A 21,505-nucleotide genomic window follows, 5' to 3' on the forward strand; every position below is an offset into this window, starting at 1 on the left:
ACTCAGTGCTGGGATGGCTGTGGGCAGTTGCATCGAGAGGAGGTGGGGGGAGGGGTGTTTACTTGTTCCCAAGCCCGGGTCTGCTGAAGGGCCCAGGTCCTGACGAGCAGTGGGGAGAGAGATGACATGCTGCCAAAGCAGCACAACCTCTCTCCCCAGCTCAGCACACACTGCTTGGTGCCGTTTGCTGAGCTGGGGAGATAGACCGCTCCCTCTTTATTTTTTTATCATGGAGCGGTGTCCACACCCCTGGCTGTGGGTAAAAGGAAGATGCTACCGATGTCAGCCGCCATCCCTCCCAACAGCCCGGCGCCACCTGCGTTTTCCAGGGCACTCCGAGAAAATGACTGGGTCCGCCCCCCAAAATGCTGGACGGCTGTCAATCATCTTGCGAATGGCCAGCTGGCTTCGTTCCCAGGGGGACCTTACGCATGCACACAGTGTACCATGCACATTTGCGGTCTATCATTAACTGTCAAAGCTGCGACTTTGCAGTACTGCAATAGAGTCTGAATCAGTCCTTTTATTCCAAGCCATAGCCCCTGCTGTCTATCTTTTGTAAAAGTGTGACCGCTATCAGTTTATCAACAAACGTACAGTAGAAAACTGCATACATTTAATTAAAATGCTTTAATACACTTTTTGCAGCTGCATTTAAACTTTCAAATGAAGCCACTATTATATTCCATATTCCAGCGGATAAATGAGCCATCCTTTACAGTATTAGACAGGAAAGCAATAGATGCTGACGCCTGTATGTTTTTCATTATACCTTATGCATTTCATTGTATTTATTTTTTTCCAAGCAAAATTCCCTCAGGCTACTTCCTGTGATAGTAATTCCAGCCGTTAACTTCCCAGAACGGTGTTTTGAAAATACGTTATTATTGTAATGGCTTTATACGGCTCTAAATGTCTATTTCATCAAAGCAGGGATTTGACAAGTTCTTAGTTTAATTCAATAGAAAAAGACATTATGGAGGAGATATACTAAGTCTTGGAACGTGATAAAATGGACAGAAACAATGTAGCAATCAGTCAGCTTTTAACTGGCAAGTTACAGGCTGTGTTTGAAAAATGACAGGAGCTGATTGGTTAATAGTTTATCCCACTTTATCACTCTCCAAGGCTTAGCACATATGCCCCTATAGATTTAGCAAATATATTTTCACTAAATAATTCATATTTTTTTTACAGATAAATTCATGTGGGAGCATGGTTTTATGGGGTAAAAAACCTTGCTTACTTCACGCCCAATTTTGTATTACCATGGGTATTAACACCCCTGATACCCGTGTATCCAATTTTTAAAAATTGGTTGCGGGGTTTTGAGCACTGAAACTCCTGCAATGCGCGTTAATCAAGATACTCGCCCACAGGGCTTAAAGTTGTCATGCAGAGGTGGGGGAACTCATTTCTCTATGCCACCTGATTAAACCCCCTCCCCTACCCTCATTAGGGCCAGTGGTAGGGTTTTGCAAACTAGAATGCTTTTCTGTGAGAATTACTGTGCAGGGCCAATGTGGAGGTTAAAATGTTCCACCTCACCATTTGAGGTGGTGGAACTCAGTTCCACCCTGTTCCCCCTCACTTTAACCCCTGCTTGCCCATCTGTACACAATTAATTTCCAACTGAATTGAGTAATGGGGTTTTAGTTGGCTAAGTTTAGTGATAGTCATTAGAACCAGGCTGCTTTGAGTTGGGTCGAAGTGTAATTCCGCCTATCTGCGGGTGTTCCGTGTACCAAGTTTATGCAACTGAACAATAATGATTAGGATGGCTGTAAAGCTTAGCGTATCGGCATTGGTCATACAACCGGAAACATAAATATGTGTGTGACCAGTGCCAGCGCCCAGGAAGCAGTGCTCCGCAGGCAGCACCGCGGCTGTTCTAGGTCACCTTTATTTGGCTGTCAGGGTTCTTCAAGGATAACCAACCGCTAGTATAACTGCTGCTGAGTCGCCCAAATCATCCATAGGATACTTATGGGTATATTTACTAAAATGGGAGCTTTATTGAAGATAGGATGTTGCCCATAACAACCGTCCAATTCTACTTATTTATTTAACACCTTCGAGAAGATAACAGAAAGATTCTGATTGGTTGCTATCCATCTTCAATAGAACTCCCATCGTAGTGAATTTACTCCTTTGAGTACTCACTCTGCAGCCTGTGGAGCTGCACAGTGGGAGTAGGCAGTGCTTTTCTTCCTGGTGCTGGTGGACCGCACTCCTCGTTATAATGTCAAGAGAATGGCATATGGCGGAATTTTCCCTGTTACGGCTCAGCATACAACTCTCTATACAGGTGAATATGCCAAGCAAATTGGTAGCACTTATCTTTGTAGGTGTGGCCAGTGTCATGTGGGTGTGGGTGTGACCACTGCTGTGTGGGAGTGACCAGTGTCATGTGGTCAAGTACACCCCCTAAACTAGTAGCCACAACGTCTCTTGAAATACATAAAAGTCTAAAAATCTCATCAATTTCTGTGGAACATAGAGATACAATTTTAATTCTTATGATTTATGGTCGACCATGTGGTTGGTTGGTTTCTGGTCATTACCCCTCTGTCATAATAATGGGTCTATTTTTATGTTTAGGCCTGTAGCTGAAGCCCCATTGCCCCATTGTTAATCTGGCCCTGCACACTTAACTAATAGAACCTATATTTGTGAAGGATTTGAGTAGTTTTGTTTAGGAACAAAATAATAAGTGTCCAAGTGGAACTCCGAGTACCGCTACTAAACACATTTGACAGTTAATATTCTAACATTCCGTCACCTTAGAGGTTACAGAGAAAGGTTTAAAATGTACTTAATATTGAAACTGGACTACTGTATATCAATTTAATGATATTACATTCTTCTTGTGTATTGTTGAGAAGCCGGCAACATAACCTTTACTACATTACCATGAACCGTCTCAATTTGAAATTTTATTAGAAATGTTTTTACATTCTCATTAAAAAAGCTCCAGGCTGTGCGATATTTCTTTGTACCTGGGGCTGATAGCACCAAAGCCGAATGACATTACCGAGGCAACAACCAAGTGTCTTAAAAACACATGAAGAATATCAAATGTTCCCCTTTTTTCTCAGCTGTTTTATATTAGTCGTGACAGGGTTCATTTGCACCTGTCACCTAAACCTAAACCTAAATCTGGAATGAGCCATTTTGTCAGCTAAACCAAACTGCTACTTTTTAATTCAATAGAACATAGTAACATTACAGAAGCCATTTGTGAGGCCTCCAAAGCAGGCGGACGCATTACAGGGAGAGGGGTGGGGCAATATTCAAATGAAATTTATCACTCAATTAGGAACTGATGTCATCATTGAGAGACAGAGGTGGAAGCAGGGCCATCTTAATGGCATAGTGGGCCCTAGACAAGGCAATGTCATGGGGCCCATACTTGGTGGAGAGGCCACCTGCTATCAGCCATCCAGCAATTAGCAGCTTACAGCCAGTAACTGTTTGGCTGTAGGCTGGTAGAGCTGTTTCCCAGCATCTCTGATTTTGTGTAATTCACAACCAAAGCAGCAATCTCTACTAGCCACACAAGTAACTCCAGAGGCACCAGCAAACCCCTGCTGGAAGGCCCATAGAATTGTGGGGCCCTAGCAGTGGCGTAACTATTGTAAGGTAGCCCCAGCAGCCGCTTTGGGGAGCAAACGGCAGCGGAGTCTGTGTGGGTGCCGGCACTCGCTCGACGCACTGAAATGCTGCAGCCTGCCGCTGAGCACCGGAGGCGTGTCAGCCATGACAGAGATGACAAATTGACTATACACAGAGCCAGCTATTGGCTACTGTGTACAGGATGGGCATGCTGTGGCGGACTGGGACGTGTCTGAGCCAGGGAAAGCAGAAGTGTCTGCTGGTCTCTCTGCCTCTCTCCTGCTTCAGCTTCTCCACTGGGGAAACACGCTGGAGACAAGTCCAGGGGGCGCCACAAACTTTTTGGCAGGGGGAGCAAAATTTATAGTTATGCCACTGGGCCCTAGGGCCGCTGTACAGTAAGCCCATGCGTTAAGATGACCATGGGTGGAAGCAGGGACAGCATTGGACGCAAGCAGGCAATGTTTTTAGTGTGTCCATGCATCCGAGTCGCACTGTGCATGTGTCCTGATGGTTACTGCTCTAAAGGGGGAGTAGACTAAGCCTTTAGTATTAAAGTAGAAAGTGATAACGTTCCGTCCAATCAAACTGTCATGCTACAGGCTGTGTTTGAAAAATGACAATTAGGAGCTGCTTGTTTGGTCACTTATCACTCTCCATCTTATTACTTTTCAATGCTTAGTACATCTGTCCCATTTGAATTGCATGCAAATCCATGCAATTCTGATGGACGTTTCTGGCTGGTAAATTGCAAAGTTGGATTGGCTTGTGTGTCTCTATAAAGAGCCACCGGCACCATCACCAGTTTCCAAGTCAAGCCTGGGGCTCTACACCATGATAGCGGGGCCATCTTAACGTATGGGCTCAGAGGCAGAACTCTGGGAGGCAATGGAGACATCTGCCGCCGGGCTCCTGCTCCCAAGGGGGCACCTCTACTCCCCATGCAAGTTTAATTCAGTTATTTAAAAGCCAACGATATTGCTTCTGTGGCTGAGTTCTGAAATATATATATATATGTTCTCTATCTATCTATATTTTTGAACAGACATATTATATAAGGTTATATAGGGTTGTGTGTGTGTGTGTGTGGGGGGGGGGGGCACCAATATATATTTTGCCTCCGGTCAACTGGAACGAACTTACGCCACTGATAATGGGCTTAATTTGCAACTGCCCAAGGGCCCCCAATTCTAGAGCTGGGGCAGATTCTTCCTACTTCTGTCTGCATGCTGATTGGTGGATGTCATGAGCTTTCCACCAATCAGGAGTGCTGACAGCCATATGAATGTATGGAAGCAAGCATGGGACCACAGGAGAGTTGTGTTATGCTTTTTTTCTGTTTCCATTTCTTTCTGTGGCTGGGTGTGGAGAGCCCAAATTCATTGCTTTTCCAGGGGCCTACAATGCTGATAAGACAGCCTTGCATCACGGGATACAGTCATTTGGTCTACAGCATGATGGTCGACAGTCATTAGGTCAACACCATGGGAAAAGGTCGACATGGGTCTAGGTCGACATAGGAAAAGGTCGACATGGTTCTAGGTCGAAAGGTCATTAGTTCGACAGGTCATCAGTTCGACAGGTAATTAGTTCGACAATGTCTAGGTCGGCAGTCAAAATGTCGACATGGGGTTTTTCACTGTTTTTTTTGAGCCGGCATGTGCCGACAGGCGTTATTTCATGCCCTACCATCCATTAGGGCATGGCGGGAGAATAAAATAGTGTGCCCGACCCATGGCGAGCGCAGCGAGCGATGCAAGGGGATTTGGTGCACTTGAAACTGTGTCCATGTCGACTGTGTTGACATTCAGGTAAAAAACAGTGAAAAACCCCATGTCGACCTTTTCACTGTCGACATAGACATTGTCGAACTAATCTGTTGAACTAACGACCTGTCAAACTAATGACCATTCGACCTAGAACCATGTCGACCTTTTCCAATGTTGACCTAGACCCATGTCGACATTTTCCCATGTCGACTTAATGGTGTCGACCTAATGACTGTCGACCATCATGCTGTAGACCAAATGATCCCAACCAGCATCACAGGGGCCACTGATGGTGCACCTTTATGCGCACAGCAGCAGATTAGCGCGGCGGTGTGCATCTCAATAGAACAACCATAGGTTGCAGCATTATAAAAAAGGTGCAATATCAGCTGCACAAAAATACAGTTTATGCTGCAACTGCGCTCTCCTCTGAATCAGCCCCAAAGTGCACAAGACACTGTTTGTTAGGGAATAGATATGATTTTCTTAAATATCAGCCCACGAACTGTCTGTCCAAACCGTGTGTAGGTAACAGATGATCTTTAAGCAGAGCACAGACGTTTCTGACTCATCATATGCTGAAGAACCAGAGCTCATGATCCTGTGTATTTTTGTTGTATCCGTATAAACACATTTTTCATTGTGTGCTGCAGGCTCTGACATTCCTTATTCCACCCTCTTCTCTACATCTTTCCAAAATACATGCACGCAGAAAAAAAGAATTATATACAGCGTGTAGCAAACCTCGCACTCTTCCTAATAATAGGGTGCAGGTAACAAAGTTTTGTGTAGTCTCCTAAAATAATAACTCTAAAGGCCCATACACACTGGGCGATTTTCAGCTGAAAGCCGCTCAAACTTGGTGTTTTGAGCTTTCAGCTCAAAGCCGCCCAGTGTGTATGGGCCTTTATCCGCGCTCCCGCATCATCGCCGGGAAAGCCATTCATCTGCTGGTATTACCAGCAGATAACCGGCTTTGTGGACGGCTTTGCATAGAGTTGTGCTATGCAAAGCCGTCCGCCCCCCCGCTGACAGCGCCGGGCAGGGGGGAAAGCCGATCAGTGTGTATGCAATGAGCGGCTTTCCCCCCAGCGATAGCAGCGATCATCGCTTTTCATACACGCTGGGCAAAGTCGCCCAGTGTGTATGGACCTCAAGTCGATTGCTATTCCCAAAAAAGATGTATCCCCACTTTTAAAAAGGAGCGGAAGCCTCTATTTTAAAATCAAACAAACACAACAGTATTCTTAAGCATAAACTGTACCCTAAGCCCCACATAAAAGTTTTAACCTCATCTACCGAAGGTGCAATGGTTTTGCCTTGTAAATGATTGCCTCAATTGAAAGAAAAGTCTGAGTCGGCAACCTGCTGAACTAAGACGCTATTACATCTGGCTCCGTAGACCTTGTAGTCTCTTACGGTCTGTGCATAATTTAGAAACCAGAATACAATTAAAATTCTAAGCAATCTAAGAGGTCTATTTTATAGTTGGATCCTTCCCACCCAAAAATTTTGCGTCTAATTACCAAATATTTCAAATTAACAACATGCTCTGCTTCTATAATATATTTCGCTAATGACATCAGATGGACTTAACCCTCTGATTGAGAAGGGCATTTGTCAAAATAGGTGGGAAAATTTCCCAAGCAAAAAAAAATGTATTCATCACAATGACCTGTAATTTTTACATCATATAGGAAATATAACCTTTTTTATAATTTATATAACAATGTGAGCGACGCTGGCATTGTTAGCCAATATTTTGTGCATCTCTCACAGAGATGTTGGTGCTCAAAGGGTTAAAGAATTTAATATAAACAAAATACAAGAAAATATCCATCCAAAGGAAAAAAAAAAAAAAACTACTGGTAAACTTGGATGATTTATATATTAATAAAAAATAAGTTAATAATAACTAGCCCTAAACCAACAACATACGGTATGCTGCCAGTAGAGGGGCATAGACATTACGTTTTTTTTTTTTTACTAAGATAATAGGGTACTCTTTACCTAGAAGGGCGCCCGTCGTGGTGATCGCGGGTACATTTATGTGTGGCCGCGACGCGACCGACGCGATGCCCGCGATTTCCCATTGAAACCCATGTTAAACATGGAAATCGCGTCGGTCGCGTCGCGGCCGGCCATAAATGTACCCGCGATGCCCGCGACGCGATGCTCCCGATTTGCCATAGGAATCAATGTTAAAAGGCCCGATGGACACGATTTTACTGTTAAATGCCTCAATGGACCCGATTTGGCCATAGGAATCAATGTTAAATGGGCCACAGAGCCCAAATAAGCACAATTAACCCTTAAATGTCCCCCAAATTTTTAACGCCACCCCACGATCCACGCCAACCCGAAGCGTGGCGAGTGCAGCGAGCCCGCGAGGGGCGGCGGTACGCGTCCTCCGACCTTTTCATGCCCTACTATCCACTAGGGCGTGGAGTGAGAATAGAATAGTGTGGCGAGCGCAGCGAGCCACCGAGCCCGAAGCGTGGCGAGCGCAGCGAGCCCCGCGAGGGGACGCGGATACCTTCACAGTTATACGCGTCCCCTCGCGGGCTTCACAGGTGTCCGTGGCGACGCGGACACCTGTGAAGCCTGCGAGGGGACGCGTCTACCTGTGAAGGTATCCGCGTCCCCTCGCGGGGCTCGCTGCGCTCGCCACGCTTCGGGCTCGGTGGCTCGCTGCGCTCGCCACACTATTCTATTCTCACTCCACGCCCTAGTGGATAGTAGGGCATGAAAAGGTCGGAGGACGCGTACCGCCGCCCCTCGCGGGCTCGCTGCGCTCGCCACGCTTCGGGTTGGCGTGGATCGTGGGGTGGCGTTAAAAATTTAAGGGTTAATTGTGCCTATTTGGGCTCTGTAGCCCATTTAACATTGATTCCTATGGCCAAATCGCGGGCATTGAGGCATTTTACATGAAAATCGCGATCAATCAGCCTTTTTAACATTGTCCCTATGGGAAAATCGCGGTCATCGCGGGTAGCAGATTTTTATGTACCCGCGATTTACCCGCGATGCCCGCGATAACCGCGATTTTTACCCCCGACGCCCGCGATTTCAAACGCTGGCGCCCTTCTAGGTAAAGAGTACCGATAATAGTTCTATTGAAGATGGTATGTTGCCACGGGCAACCAATTCAATTCAATCTATTATCTTCTAGAACAGTGGTGGCCAACCTGTGGCTCTTGAGCCTCATGCGGCTCTCCCCCTTGTAAAGTGCGGCTCCTGCTCCCACTGCTGCCCGCCGCCCAACGTCTGTCCCAGTCCCCCCTGCTGCCAGTTCCCTGAATCCCTTCTCCTTCTGAGGGGAGGAGAGCGCGCATCGCGCATCTCTCCTACCACTTACTGTGCATCCTTGTGACTGGGCCGTCCGCCAATCAGAGCTCGTGGGCCAGCAGCCAATCAGGAGCCGGCCAGCGAGCTTTGATTGGTGGGCGGCCCAGTCACAGGGAAGTGAGGGGGAAGGAGACGCGCGGTGTGCTGTGCTCTCCTCCCATCGGTGACATGACAGGAGGACTGCAGGGGAACACTAGACTGTCCTCTCCCCGCCAGGCAGCAGCAGCAACAACAGTGAGTGCTGCTGGGAAATTTGCACTGTGGGGGCATAGCAGTTTGTGGCACTGTGGGGGCATAGCAGTTTGTGGCACTGTGGGGGCATACCAGCTTTTTGGCACTGTGGGGACATACCAGCTTTTTGGCACTGTGGGGGCATACCAGCTTTTTGGCACTGTGGGGGCATACCAGCTTTTTGGCACTGTGGGGGCATACCAGCTTTTTGGCACTGTGGGGGCATACCCAGCACCATGTGGTGCCTACCTTGCACCGTGGGGGGCATATGTGTATCTGGCACTATTGGCGGCATATGTATATATGGCACTGCACTATTGGAGGCATATTTGTATCACACCCAAGGGGTCAAAATAGACTACGCCCCTTTTTTTTGGCGCATGCGCCTTCGGCGCGTGCATGATGTCGGCTCTTTAGCTTGACTACCGATATTTTTCGGCTCTTTACCTCTGACCGGTTGGCCACCCCTGTTCTAGAAGGTGCTAAATAAGTCGATTCTAATTGGTTGCTATGGACAACATCCCGTCTTCAATAGGACTCTCATCTTAGTAAATAAACCCCTAAGAGATTGGCTAAGTACTCTATGGGTGACAATGTATGTTATTCTATACTGTACAAGTTACACCACACTGTACACCTTAGTCCAGGCATGTCCAACGTTGGCCCTCCAGATGTTGTGAAACTACACATCCCAGCATGCTTTGCAATAGTTTTAGCATTCTCTAATAGCAAAACTGTGGCAAAGCATGCTGGGATGTGTAGTTTCACAACATCTGGAGGGCCAACGTTGGATATGCCTGCCTTAGTCCATACAACTCTCCGTCAGCTCCTGCATTTCCAACAAACGAGCTTGACTGACAGATAAATACTGTACATCCAGTAATATAATCCTAATGGGGAATTCCTAAAGGGCTTACACATGTGATAACCCTGTAAGACAACTGTGTTTGCGTTACGTCTCAAGGCATGTTAGTTAAACCCCTGAGCAGTCCTATAGCTACCAGTGTGTCTTTATTAAAACAACCAGCAGTAATAATGGATTCATAAATGTTCCCTAGAATGCAGATGTGGGTATTGCTCTGTGTTTATTATGCACCCAGGGTCTAGCCGGCAATGAACAAACCAATTAGGCATAAATGCAACTCACATCTGTGAAAACGAGACTTGATTTCCCCTTATAAACAATAACTATCTATCCTGTTGTCGTTATAATGTATTTATGTGCATTTATTTATTACTGCATAATTGTCTTGTATTTTTCTTCTTCCTTTTCCTAGATAATTCCCTCAGTATCTTGGCCAGGCATAATGGATTTAACCGCTTGAAGCAAGAAGTATACCTCCTGCCGATCATAATAAGTGACAGCGGTAATCCGCCGATGAGCAGTACCAGTACTCTTACCATACGGGTCTGCGGTTGTAGCAGTGATGGCATAGTACAGTCCTGTAATGCTGAAGCATATGTTCTACCGATTGGGCTCAGCATGGGAGCACTTATAGCCATTTTGGCATGCATTGTTCTGCTTCTGGGTACGTAATGTTCTTACTGCATTGATGAAAGCACTGCACATAAAATATTTGCTTTCAAACAGCTTTACTTGGGAACATATATATATATATATATATATATTTATATATATATATATATATATATATATATATATATATATATATATATATATATATATATATATATATGATGGCAAACAAGCAGCAGCACTCGATAGGTTTTTTCAAAAACGTGTATTGCGAGACATACCAACGTTTCGGGGACTAGCCCCTTTGTCAAGGTACAAGGTACAAGGTTTTTCACTTGTACCTTGACAAAGGGGCTAGTCCCCAAAATGTTGGTATGTCTCACAATACACGTTTTTGAAAAAACCTATTGAGTGCCGCTGCTTGTTTGCCATCTTCTACCTACTATACCCGGAAGGCACCTAGGTAGCTGCTACACGAGGAGAAGTGCCGGACCGCAATCACAGTCTATATATATATATATATATATATATATATATATATATATATATATATATATATATATATATATATATATATATATATATATATATATATATATATATATAATATAATATACATGGAACAGGTTATGGCGGCACTCAGAGTCGGTCAAACAACGTTAGGTGCTTAAAATCATTTTTTAAGCACCTAACGTTGTTTGACCGACTCTGAGTGCCGCCATAACCTGTTCCATATCTTTGGTGGCTGGGCCACACACGGAAGGCACCAGGGCAAAGACACCCCGGGATTCGGGGCAACGGAGTGCCGGGGACACTGCTGGACTATATAATATATATATATATATATATATATGTGTGTGTGTGTGTGTGTGTGTTCACAAAGCCCGGCTCTCGTCCAATCAATCTCCATAGCTGTTGAATGCTTGGGTGCCATCCATCGGTGCTGAAGCCACAAATAAATAAATAAAGTGGGAGAGATCTCCCGTCATCAGGATGGATTAAACAAGTTGCTTAATTTAATGGATTTTTGTGTGACAGAGTGGCACTGAAAACAGTGCTCTCTGGTACACAATTCCTGGCGCTCTACAGTTCTAATTTGATTTCTTTAAAAATAAATATAGCGATTATTAACAAAATTTGCTACAGCTGCTGCAGTAACTCCTGTGGGCCCGTCAGACCCACAAAAAAGGAAAGACTAAACACAAGAGGGTTGGAGTAAAGTGCGCTGCTGTTTAAATAATTTTAGTATCTGTAACACATAGGCTGTTCAAAAAGGAATGAATTATGGACACACTGTTGCTTTTAGAAAATATTTATCACAAGTAAAAAATATATATAATACATACAAATACACAGCATATAAAAAATAAGACAAATTTAAAAATAGAGAGAATGGGATCCCAATCAATTAATTGATAATAGCTTTGATGTAGTATCAGTAGTAATTCTTTACTGAAAAAATTATTATTCTCCTGCCAATTGATGAAAGTTAAATATAAGCAATCAGGTAATGAAACAGAGTTCCAGTTTAAGCAGAATGGTGTAGCTTAGGAAGCTGGTTGGTAACTTATAATAGGTACAGTCACAATGATAGTATGCTCACCCGTATGGTGGACCTCAATCCCCTGGATGTATTTGCGGGGAGAGGAAGGTGGTGTACACTAGCTGATGTCCGGCAGCTCAGATGGAGGGAGAGCTGCACTTCAGCTGAAATGTATAGATGCACCTTGCAGTAAGCTGGGATGGATTTAGCCAGGTAGAAGATGATCACACTGCGGAGGTCTCCGTCCCCTTGATGTAATATGGGGAGAGGGACAGGGTACAGCTGCTGATGTCCGGCGGCTCAGGAGATGGATATGCCGCGCTTCAGCAAGATGGTAAATGGGTGCCTGTCAGATACCTGGTTTCGGTACACCGCGAAAAGCTCAATCCCTTTGATGTGACGTGGGGAGAGGGACAGGGTGCAGTCGCTGATGTCCGGCGGCTTCAGGAGAAGTGAAAGCCGCGCTTCAGCGAGATTGTGGTGTGCACCTGTCCTAGTGCGCGGTTGTGCTTGTATGCTGTCGGGCAGCGTGGGGCGGCTAATTGCCGGCTGCTGGAGAGGACTCACGCTTGTACAGGGAGGCAGGAAGGAAAGTAGGTGTTAGATGATGGGATCACCGTCTTGATAAAGTTCCAGCCAGACTACGGAACGAAACGCGTTGACGCAATCTATTCACCTGAGACGGTGATCCCATCATCTAACACCTACTTTCCTTCCTGCCTCCCTGTACAAGCGTGAGTCCTCTCCAGCAGCCGGCAATTAGCCGCCCCACGCTGCCCGACAGCATACAAGCACAACCGCGCACTAGGACAGGTGCACACCACAATCTCGCTGAAGCGCGGCTTTCACTTCTCCTGAAGCCGCCGGACATCAGCGACTGCACCCTGTCCCTCTCCCCACGTCACATCAAAGGGATTGAGCTTTTCGCGGTGTACCGAAACCAGGTATCTGACAGGCACCCATTTACCATCTTGCTGAAGCGCGGCATATCCATCTCCTGAGCCGCCGGACATCAGCAGCTGTACCCTGTCCCTCTCCCCATATTACATCAAGGGGACGGAGACCTCCGCAGTGTGATCATCTTCTACCTGGCTAAATCCATCCCAGCTTACTGCAAGGTGCATCTATACATTTCAGCTGAAGTGCAGCTCTCCCTCCATCTGAGCTGCCGGACATCAGCTAGTGTACACCACCTTCCTCTCCCCGCAAATACATCCAGGGGATTGAGGTCCACCATACGGGTGAGCATACTATCATTGTGACTGTACCTATTATAAGTTACCAACCAGCTTCCTAAGCTACACCATTCTGCTTAAACTGGAACTCTGTTTCATTACCTGATTGCTTATATTTAACTTTCATCAATTGGCAGGAGAATAATAATTTTTTCAGTAAAGAATTACTACTGATACTACATCAAAGCTATTATCAATTAATTGATTGGGATCCCATTCTCTCTATTTTTAAAGTTGCTTAATTTGCATTGCAAGCCTTGTGAGTGCCGCTTTATATATATATATATATATATATATATATATATATATATATATATATACTCTATGAACATTAAACTTTAAAGAGTTAAGGGTACATTTGTTAAGATGGCAGTTCTATTGAAGATGGGATGTTGCCCAAAGCAACCAATCAAATTTGAATTTCTTATTTATTTTGAAACTTCTTTACGATAATAGCATCTGATTGGTCACATCCTCAACAGAACTCCCATCTTAGTACATTTCCCCCTTAGACTGACAGTAACATTGACTTGAGAAATAAATGAATATTATCTGTTGTGAACTATGAACCTCAGAGGTTGTAGCCTTTTGGGAACTGACAAGAATAAGACACTAGAGGGCTAATGTAGAGTTTAATGCTTACTCGTTATCATGCTGCAGAGCTGAGAGCATTTACGTTGAATGTCCAATGGTGACTTTGTTGGCCTTAATGGCATAGACACTGGTCAGTGAGGGTGTGACATTGGTATTATGGGCTATGCACCGTTATGCGTATAGTGGAAGTAATTTATGATGATTGTGGGCATCAGCACTGAAATGCAGATGGAGCAGAGGGGCTTTAAAAGAGGAGGAGGTTGCAGCTTCCTCCGTTTGGGCCCGCTTCTCTATCCCAGCTACCGCCGCAGTGCCGCACTAATGCTCAGCACAGTAGAGTCTGAGCCAAACAACCTGCATGTTTAGCGTGTCCCAGAGATGTCCCTGAATGATAACAGCCACCAATGTGAACGCACAATATCATCCGCTTGCAGCAGGGATGGATAACTACATCGGCAGCGGCCAAGTTGGCTGTAGGTCGGTTAGTGTGTATGTATATAAAAACATATTCATTTTTTCCTGATTTTCCTTGACTGTTATATCAAGACAATCATACAATGCATTTATTTCCTTCCGCAAAAATATGCTTGTTTTTTTCTTGTCGCCCAAAATTATTTATAGGGCAGCCACAAAACAAATTGTAATCAAAAATCAAAAAAGAGTAGATTTTAACTGGTTTAAAGTGTTTCAATTTATTGAAATGATTTATTTAAAAAAACAGAGGTCTGCAAGATGAGAGCATCATTCTAAAGCTCCCAACATCTCTCATCTATTGTGTATAGAAATACACAATGGAGGAAAGATGTTAGGAGCTTTGAATTATGCTTCTCTGAATCCGGCATTTGTGCAGAAGTTTATTGTAGGTGGACCCCATGCTGTGGAAAAGTAAGAGCGGAAAACTTTTAAGCAGCCTCACACTGTTTAATGAAAACCAACCAATGAATTAAAATAATGTAGACAAAAAGGGAACATACTTGATATATTCCCTGCTACTATATTATCAAAGTATGCCACTCTGGGGAGCACTTATTTCTGCTTTGTGTCACCACCAAACGATGTCTTCTAGAAACAAATCTCAAACAATTTTATTTAGTCAGAGAATTATTTTATTTAAAGAGGATATAAAACAAACCTTATTCACATTGCAACTTCTTTAAGTCCCACTTCTGGAACCGACATTGATGGGGATCATGTGAAGAGGAATATTTAAATGCATATGCTGAGTATGAAGTTTGAGTAGAGTAGTGTACCTCAGAAAGAAAGGACATACAGTATCGGTGAAAGGATGTAGTAAAAAGGTTGACACTGGCATTTATACTTATGATAAAATCTTAACAAGCAACATGTCCTCAGATAAAATGTTGACATTGCAGGAATGTCAAAATTTTTGGTAGATTGCGGTTAGAATACAGTATGTCAGAAGAAGGTGGGGGTTAGAATTAGGTTGCAGGAAGGAATAACGGTATAGAGAGGGAAGTTTAGGGGTAGAAATCCCAGAATGCAGGAGGAATGAGCTCTGACCCGGAAGTAATGATCACATGACTGCCAGTACCCGGAAGTCACTGCTGGAGTTTCTTAAGTTGCCAAGAGAAGGTAACTCACAATTGGGCCACCAAAATGAAATATTGACATTCTAACATGTCAATATTTTATCTCTGTCTACATGAAGAATGTTATCATAGTCAGCATTGACATTCTCATGTCAACGTTATGATTGGTTTGGAGTTTTTAATCTACTGTAACTATGCAATTCTATCAGGAAATTTGCAGTGAAACATACAAAGTATGAAACTTTAGGTGCTTTATTATGATTGTTTGACTCACAAATATTATTTTTTTCCAGTGATTGTGGTGCTCTTTGTTACCCTCCGAAGACACAAAAATGAGCCACTTATAATAAAGGATGATGAAGATGTTCGTGAAAATATAATACGTTATGATGATGAAGGAGGAGGAGAAGAAGATACAGAGGCTTTTGATATAGCAACTTTACAAAATCCTGATGGAATTAATGGATACCTACCTCGCAAGGATATCAAACCTGATTTTCAGTTTATGCCCAGACAAGGTCATACCTCTACTCCCAATGGCGTTGACGTGGATGAATTTATTAATGTCAGGCTGCATGAGGCTGATAATGACCCCACGGCACCTCCTTATGACTCAATCCAGATTTATGGTTATGAAGGACGAGGATCAGTGGCTGGTTCTCTAAGCTCCTTGGAGTCTTCAACGACAGACTCAGATCAAAATTTTGACTACCTCAATGATTGGGGTCCTCGTTTTAAAAGACTTGGAGAACTTTACTCAGTTGGAGAAAGTGACAGAGAAACTTGACAATGAATCAACTCTTTTGCATCCTGGACTTTACAAAGCTGTAATATTTTAGGGTCATTGTTAGCCAAGACTAATGTGGCCAACTTGTTTTAGAGACCAATTAGCACCAGTCATCTATAAGAAAAAATCAAGTACATTGTAATGTTGAACCAAAAATTGTGTACGTTAGGGGGTCAGTCTTGTGGAGTAAAGTTTGTGAAGTATATAGAAGTCAAGTCATTGGATGTTCAATATTCACTTGGACCACCATGAAGATTGGAGTTTTGGCATCTGGGATGTCTGGAAAAAAAAAACAGAGCACTTACAAAAAGTTGGAACTTCAGGCAAGTGGATTGTTGCTCTGTGATAACGTCTTCTACCAATAAAGTCTACTGCAACATTTTGAAAAAAAAAAAGGAATTAACCACTTTTTACAAAGCAATATTTGGTCTTCTGATGAATTTTGATAACTTACTAATTCCCAACTGACTTCCACTGTGCGATGACTATACATTGTACATATTTGGTGGACAATAATCCACCAACTACACATCGTTTTTACATGTTTTTGAGCCTTAAAAGATTCTCATGTTCTATCACAAATAAAAAAGAAATTTATAATGTTCAACTATGGTGTGTAGGTGAAGTGATATCTCCCCGCAAGAGGTCATTTAATAAGGCATGCTTTTCCTGAGCCTTAATGCCAAGAATTGCAAGCACCTCTAACTAAATTCGAATTTTAATATATAAATATATGTAATTGTTGTATGTTGTTTCAAATCTTATTTATTTGTTAATTTCTCAAACTGCTATTTTATTACCTTTATTTTTATCTCATGTCATTATTTATTGAAGAAAGAAATATGTTTAAAAAAAATATATTGATCTATATCCATTAATTGATTTTTTTTTTTGTATGCACATATTAAATGTTAAAATTCATATACATTTTAAAATGTTAAGCGGCTTTTACCACCGCAAGAGGTAATTTAATAATAGGGGAATGTATATTTGCAGTAGTTGAATTTTAATGGAAGGCTGATAGGAAAAAAAACTTTTTTTCCCGAGAGACTTTGTCAGTTTTTATATTTTGTTCAAAATTACAGTATGATATATGGTGTTTTTTTATTACAAGCACAAACATCTGGAAGTAAACAGGTTCATGTGAATATTTAAACTTTAGAATTTTAGAGTTTTACACATTACACTGTACAGTGACAGACTCGCGCTTGTAGTTATCCAGTGTTCTAGAGCAAAAATCAGTGTATATATATATAATTTTAGTGCTTACGTCAGCATTTATTTCTATGATATTTGGTAGTCACGCACAGGGACACTTGCACATAAAATTGGGCAGCCTCAGCAGCTGCATTCATAATAAATTTGCAATTATAAGTAGAAATTGTATAATAAAGTATCACATGCAGAACATTTTAATTTTATACTTTGCTCTGAAGCTATATTATCATTTGTTTATTTACTTCATGTATTGAAAAATTCCTGTATTGTTTACTACATGGTGAAATATATTTTTATAAATATCTTTTTGGTCTCTTTTCCTTGCAGAATTGAATTGTAAAAAAAAAATGTGTGCAGTGGTGTAACTAAATATATTTAGGCCCCATAGCAAAAGTTTGTAAGGGCCCCTATTTACCACACAATGGAGGAAAAATGTATATACAGTAGCTTATGTTACTGTGACTGGGAAGGTTGGCCCTTATCAGTTTCAGGCCCCTATAGCAGATGCACACCAATTGGCTATGTTAGTTACGTCCTTGGTTGCATGATTTGGTTTCAATTATGAATCTGATTCAGGGGCGGATTGGGTTAGAAATTCAGCCCGGGAACGGGGGGGGGGGGGGGGGTGCTGACGCTATAGCCTGGGGGGGGGGGGGTTGTTTGTGCTGCCGATACAGCCCGGGGGGTGCTACTCACCAGGCACCGCCGTCGTCATCATCGGACAGTGACCAGCGGCCGCAGCCCAATACAAATATTGGGATGTAATATGTAGATGTAATATATTCATATGTAGATGTAATATATTCATATGTGCGGCGGCCATATTTGTTTTGGGCAATGGTGCCGTTTGTGACCAGGCTGCTGGCGCTTGGTTCGGGCAGCCCTGGAAACAAGTGAGGCGGCCCAGCCGGAGGGACATCTGGCCTGGCCCGCCGGGAAATGGCCTGGTTTCCCGGTGGGCCAATCCGCCTCTGATCTGATTTATGTGTAACAATTTTTATATATAACTATATATATATAGTTCTATATATGTTGACCCTATCAACTTAGAGTATATTTGTTTCAACCAACACATGGCCAACACATAATTTTGAATGCTAAATTAGGATCCGTGTTCTCTGCTTTCTGTGTGGAATTGGGAAAGGAGTTTAACAAAATTTAGCTCACTAAGGACCTTATTCTGGTCCACACGCAATGCTGCGGAATTCATAGTGTTTCGTGTGGATGAAACGCAGCCTGCAGTGTTGCCCCTCACACCTGCGATCCCCGGCACGGCTGCAAATGGATAATTTGAATAATCATCCATTCGCAGCCTTGGGTACGGGGGGAGAAATCATTAGATGGTAGGTGACCATCAAATTATTTCTCCAGCGCTCGCAGATCAGAGACACCTCTTTGGTGTCTTTGATCTGCGAGCACCCTTTGTGACATTTGCTGACATCAGCTGCCCGCCCCCCGCACCCTCGTCACCGGGTGATTATCATGGGAGCACCCAGCATTTTTATGGGAATGTGCATGAAATGCTGGGCATTACCATGGGCTGTGGTCCCCGCTGCCGCGCATCCCTCATGCACTTCTAGGTGCGAGCGGGACTGTGAAGATATATTTCGCAGAGCCCGCTCCTACCCTGCATTTGCACATGCGCAGAAATGCGCCTGTGAATGCACAGATGCAAAACATCTTTCCCCCGTGCAAACGCGCAGGGGACCGATCAATTTAGAATAACCCCCTAAATGTGGCATACATAACTCCCATATTTTTCAAAGACCACTGATTTAAGATCTATTGGCTAATGAGTTGATGCTTCAAAACAGTCCTCTACGTGCACACCTACCATTATACAGTATGTAGTAGTCTACGGTCTCTTTGTATAAGAAACTATAACTAACTGTAATATTATGAGTCTATGACCACCACAAGTGGCCAATATTACAGTATATCTGGGATGCCATATTTGAATGAAAGGTAGCCAAACTGCTTCTACGAATTCATAAGAAGGCTAAATTCCATTTTGAACTATCCCACTAATAATATACAGTATAGGTAAATCAATGTTTGTGGCTAATAAGACCATTGTTGTGTAAGGACAGACATCCGTGTTCTGAATTCTCAAATTCATAAATAGTCTCAGAATGTATATAATATACTTTTTTAAATGTTTAGTGAACTTTACCCACTGGCTATCCTGTACTACCCCATACTGTACCTACTATCTCACAAATGGCCACTATTAAATATCACTTATTTCAGCAGTTGATTTAGACATAGAAACATCTTACTGCACGGGTTGCTCCAGTATATCTTTTTAGATGATTTTGATGATTTATACCCCTTTCACATCGCACTTTTAAAACGGTATATTGCCGTTTTTTTTCCATTTTAAATGTTTAAGGCTGCAATGTGAAAGTGCCAGAGTTGATTTACCGGTTAAAGTTAACCGGTATTTCAACACGGTTAAAAAGCAGAGTCCTATACATTTTAAAGCCATTTTTTTGGCAGTTTGAACAGCTCTATTTCAATGGCTTGAAACGTGTCCCTTGGGGGTTAAACGGGTTGAATGTTTGAATGGTATTAAATGATTTTTAAAACGGTTTTCACCTGCAATGTGAAAGGTCTCAAGGCTCAGACCCGTTTTAAAGTCCCAGTTAAGAATACCGTGTCATTACCCATTTCTGCAATATGAAAGCAGTATTATTGTATCACGTGAATGTTATTTGTATTAATTAAGAGATGTAGGCAGGAGGTAATTGTTTTGAAGCCATTACCTTAAATCCGTTTCAAAACACAAAGACATGCATTAGGAATATGGGGACAATTATGAAGTACATCAGATGGCAGCAGTACCATTAGATGCCTTGTTACTCTTAGTGGAATATTCATCAAGCTAATTCTGCCCTCACAACCGGCAAAAATTTATTTTTCGTCATGCTTAAGGACACAATTAAGTGCCAACAAAATGCAAAATGACTGAAACATTAGATATCATAAATCTCTTATTCCTGAAAACTGCCATCACAGGAGCCATCGCCTTGGATTCCCATTAGATGACACATACGTGATACTGGAGCAAAAAAGCTAAATTTGCTTGATGTAAAAACAAACACAGGAAAATAAGACTCTTTTATTGGTGAACTCATTTACGGATTAATGGTTATATTGGGGTTAGTTAGACCTGATCGCATTTCAGGCCAGACGATAATCGATAGACTGCACATGCGCACAGTTTATAGTATGCATGCGCAATGCCATCCTACTGTTTTAATCGCTGGCCTATGTAAATTGATTGGCAGAGGGCCGGCGTTTGTGGGTAGAAACAGGACATAGGGCGGGATGCTATATCGCCCCCCTTCACCGGGTACTTCATTGTTAATAATCGCATATGCTATAACATATGCGATCATTAACACAAGGGACAGCTCTTGTGATAAGAGCTGTCCCTTACGATGCGGCTCCGGCGTTGGACTTCCGGGTCTGAGACACGAGAGTCCGTCTGCGCATGTGCAGAACACCGGAGCTGGCTGCAGGGCATGCTGGGAGGGATCTGTGACAGATCCCTCACACAGTGCGGCGGTAAGAAGCCCATAGGCTTCTGCAGGGAATCGGCAGCTTTTGCTGGCGATTCCCTCCGCAGCGCTGACACTGCGGAGGGGGGTTACAGCATACAGAACTGCGGTAAAAAACGCATTTGTGCTTTAGAACATCCCGCCCATATTATGGGAGTGCCAGGGAAACCGCAGGCGTGGTCAGGTGTTTAAAGGGAAGTTCTGTGACATCATCTCTGGCCTCTAACATCCTTGATTCTGGCTATGCACAGACTGCACAAACTAGAAAAAGCAATCGATGGTGAATGATTGCGAATGGATTTGCAGCTAATCTCAGGCTTATTGCAGCCTTGCAAAGGGCAGGATTTCACTGTAGCAGGGGCATCGTATAACTGATCGCAGGGCTCTGCAAAGTAGCAATTGTTTGATTAAGTCTGTAGCACGAGAGACCCTACTGCTCCCGGAACGGCTCCTGGCAGAGAGGAAGGGGTCTCACCGAGGAGGCTGCACATGACTTTCCTCCTCTCTTCCGTATCCATTATGTGTAGTGAAAATACCTATTCCAATCTGAACTTTATTAGGTATGTACTGTATGT

At 43.3% G+C, this 21,505-nt stretch overlaps 1 protein-coding gene across 1 annotated transcript in view; it reads left to right on the forward strand.

The window, feature by feature from the left end:
• Positions 1-17,669, forward strand: part of CDH8 (cadherin 8) — a 372,134-nt gene extending 354,465 nt beyond the window's left edge. The window contains exons 11-12 of the mRNA XM_083163864.1: positions 10,241-10,492; positions 15,656-17,669. Of these exons, the coding sequence (XP_083019990.1) occupies positions 10,241-10,492; positions 15,656-16,149 (746 nt within the window). The 3' untranslated portion in view covers positions 16,150-17,669. The remainder of the gene's footprint in view (positions 1-10,240; positions 10,493-15,655) is intronic.
• The last annotated feature ends 3,836 nt before the right edge of the window (positions 17,670-21,505 follow it).

The sequence above is a fragment of the Crinia signifera genome, chromosome 11 (genome assembly GCF_055691185.1).
Source record: "Crinia signifera chromosome 11, ASM5569118v1, whole genome shotgun sequence".
NCBI lineage: Eukaryota > Metazoa > Chordata > Amphibia > Anura > Myobatrachidae > Crinia > Crinia signifera.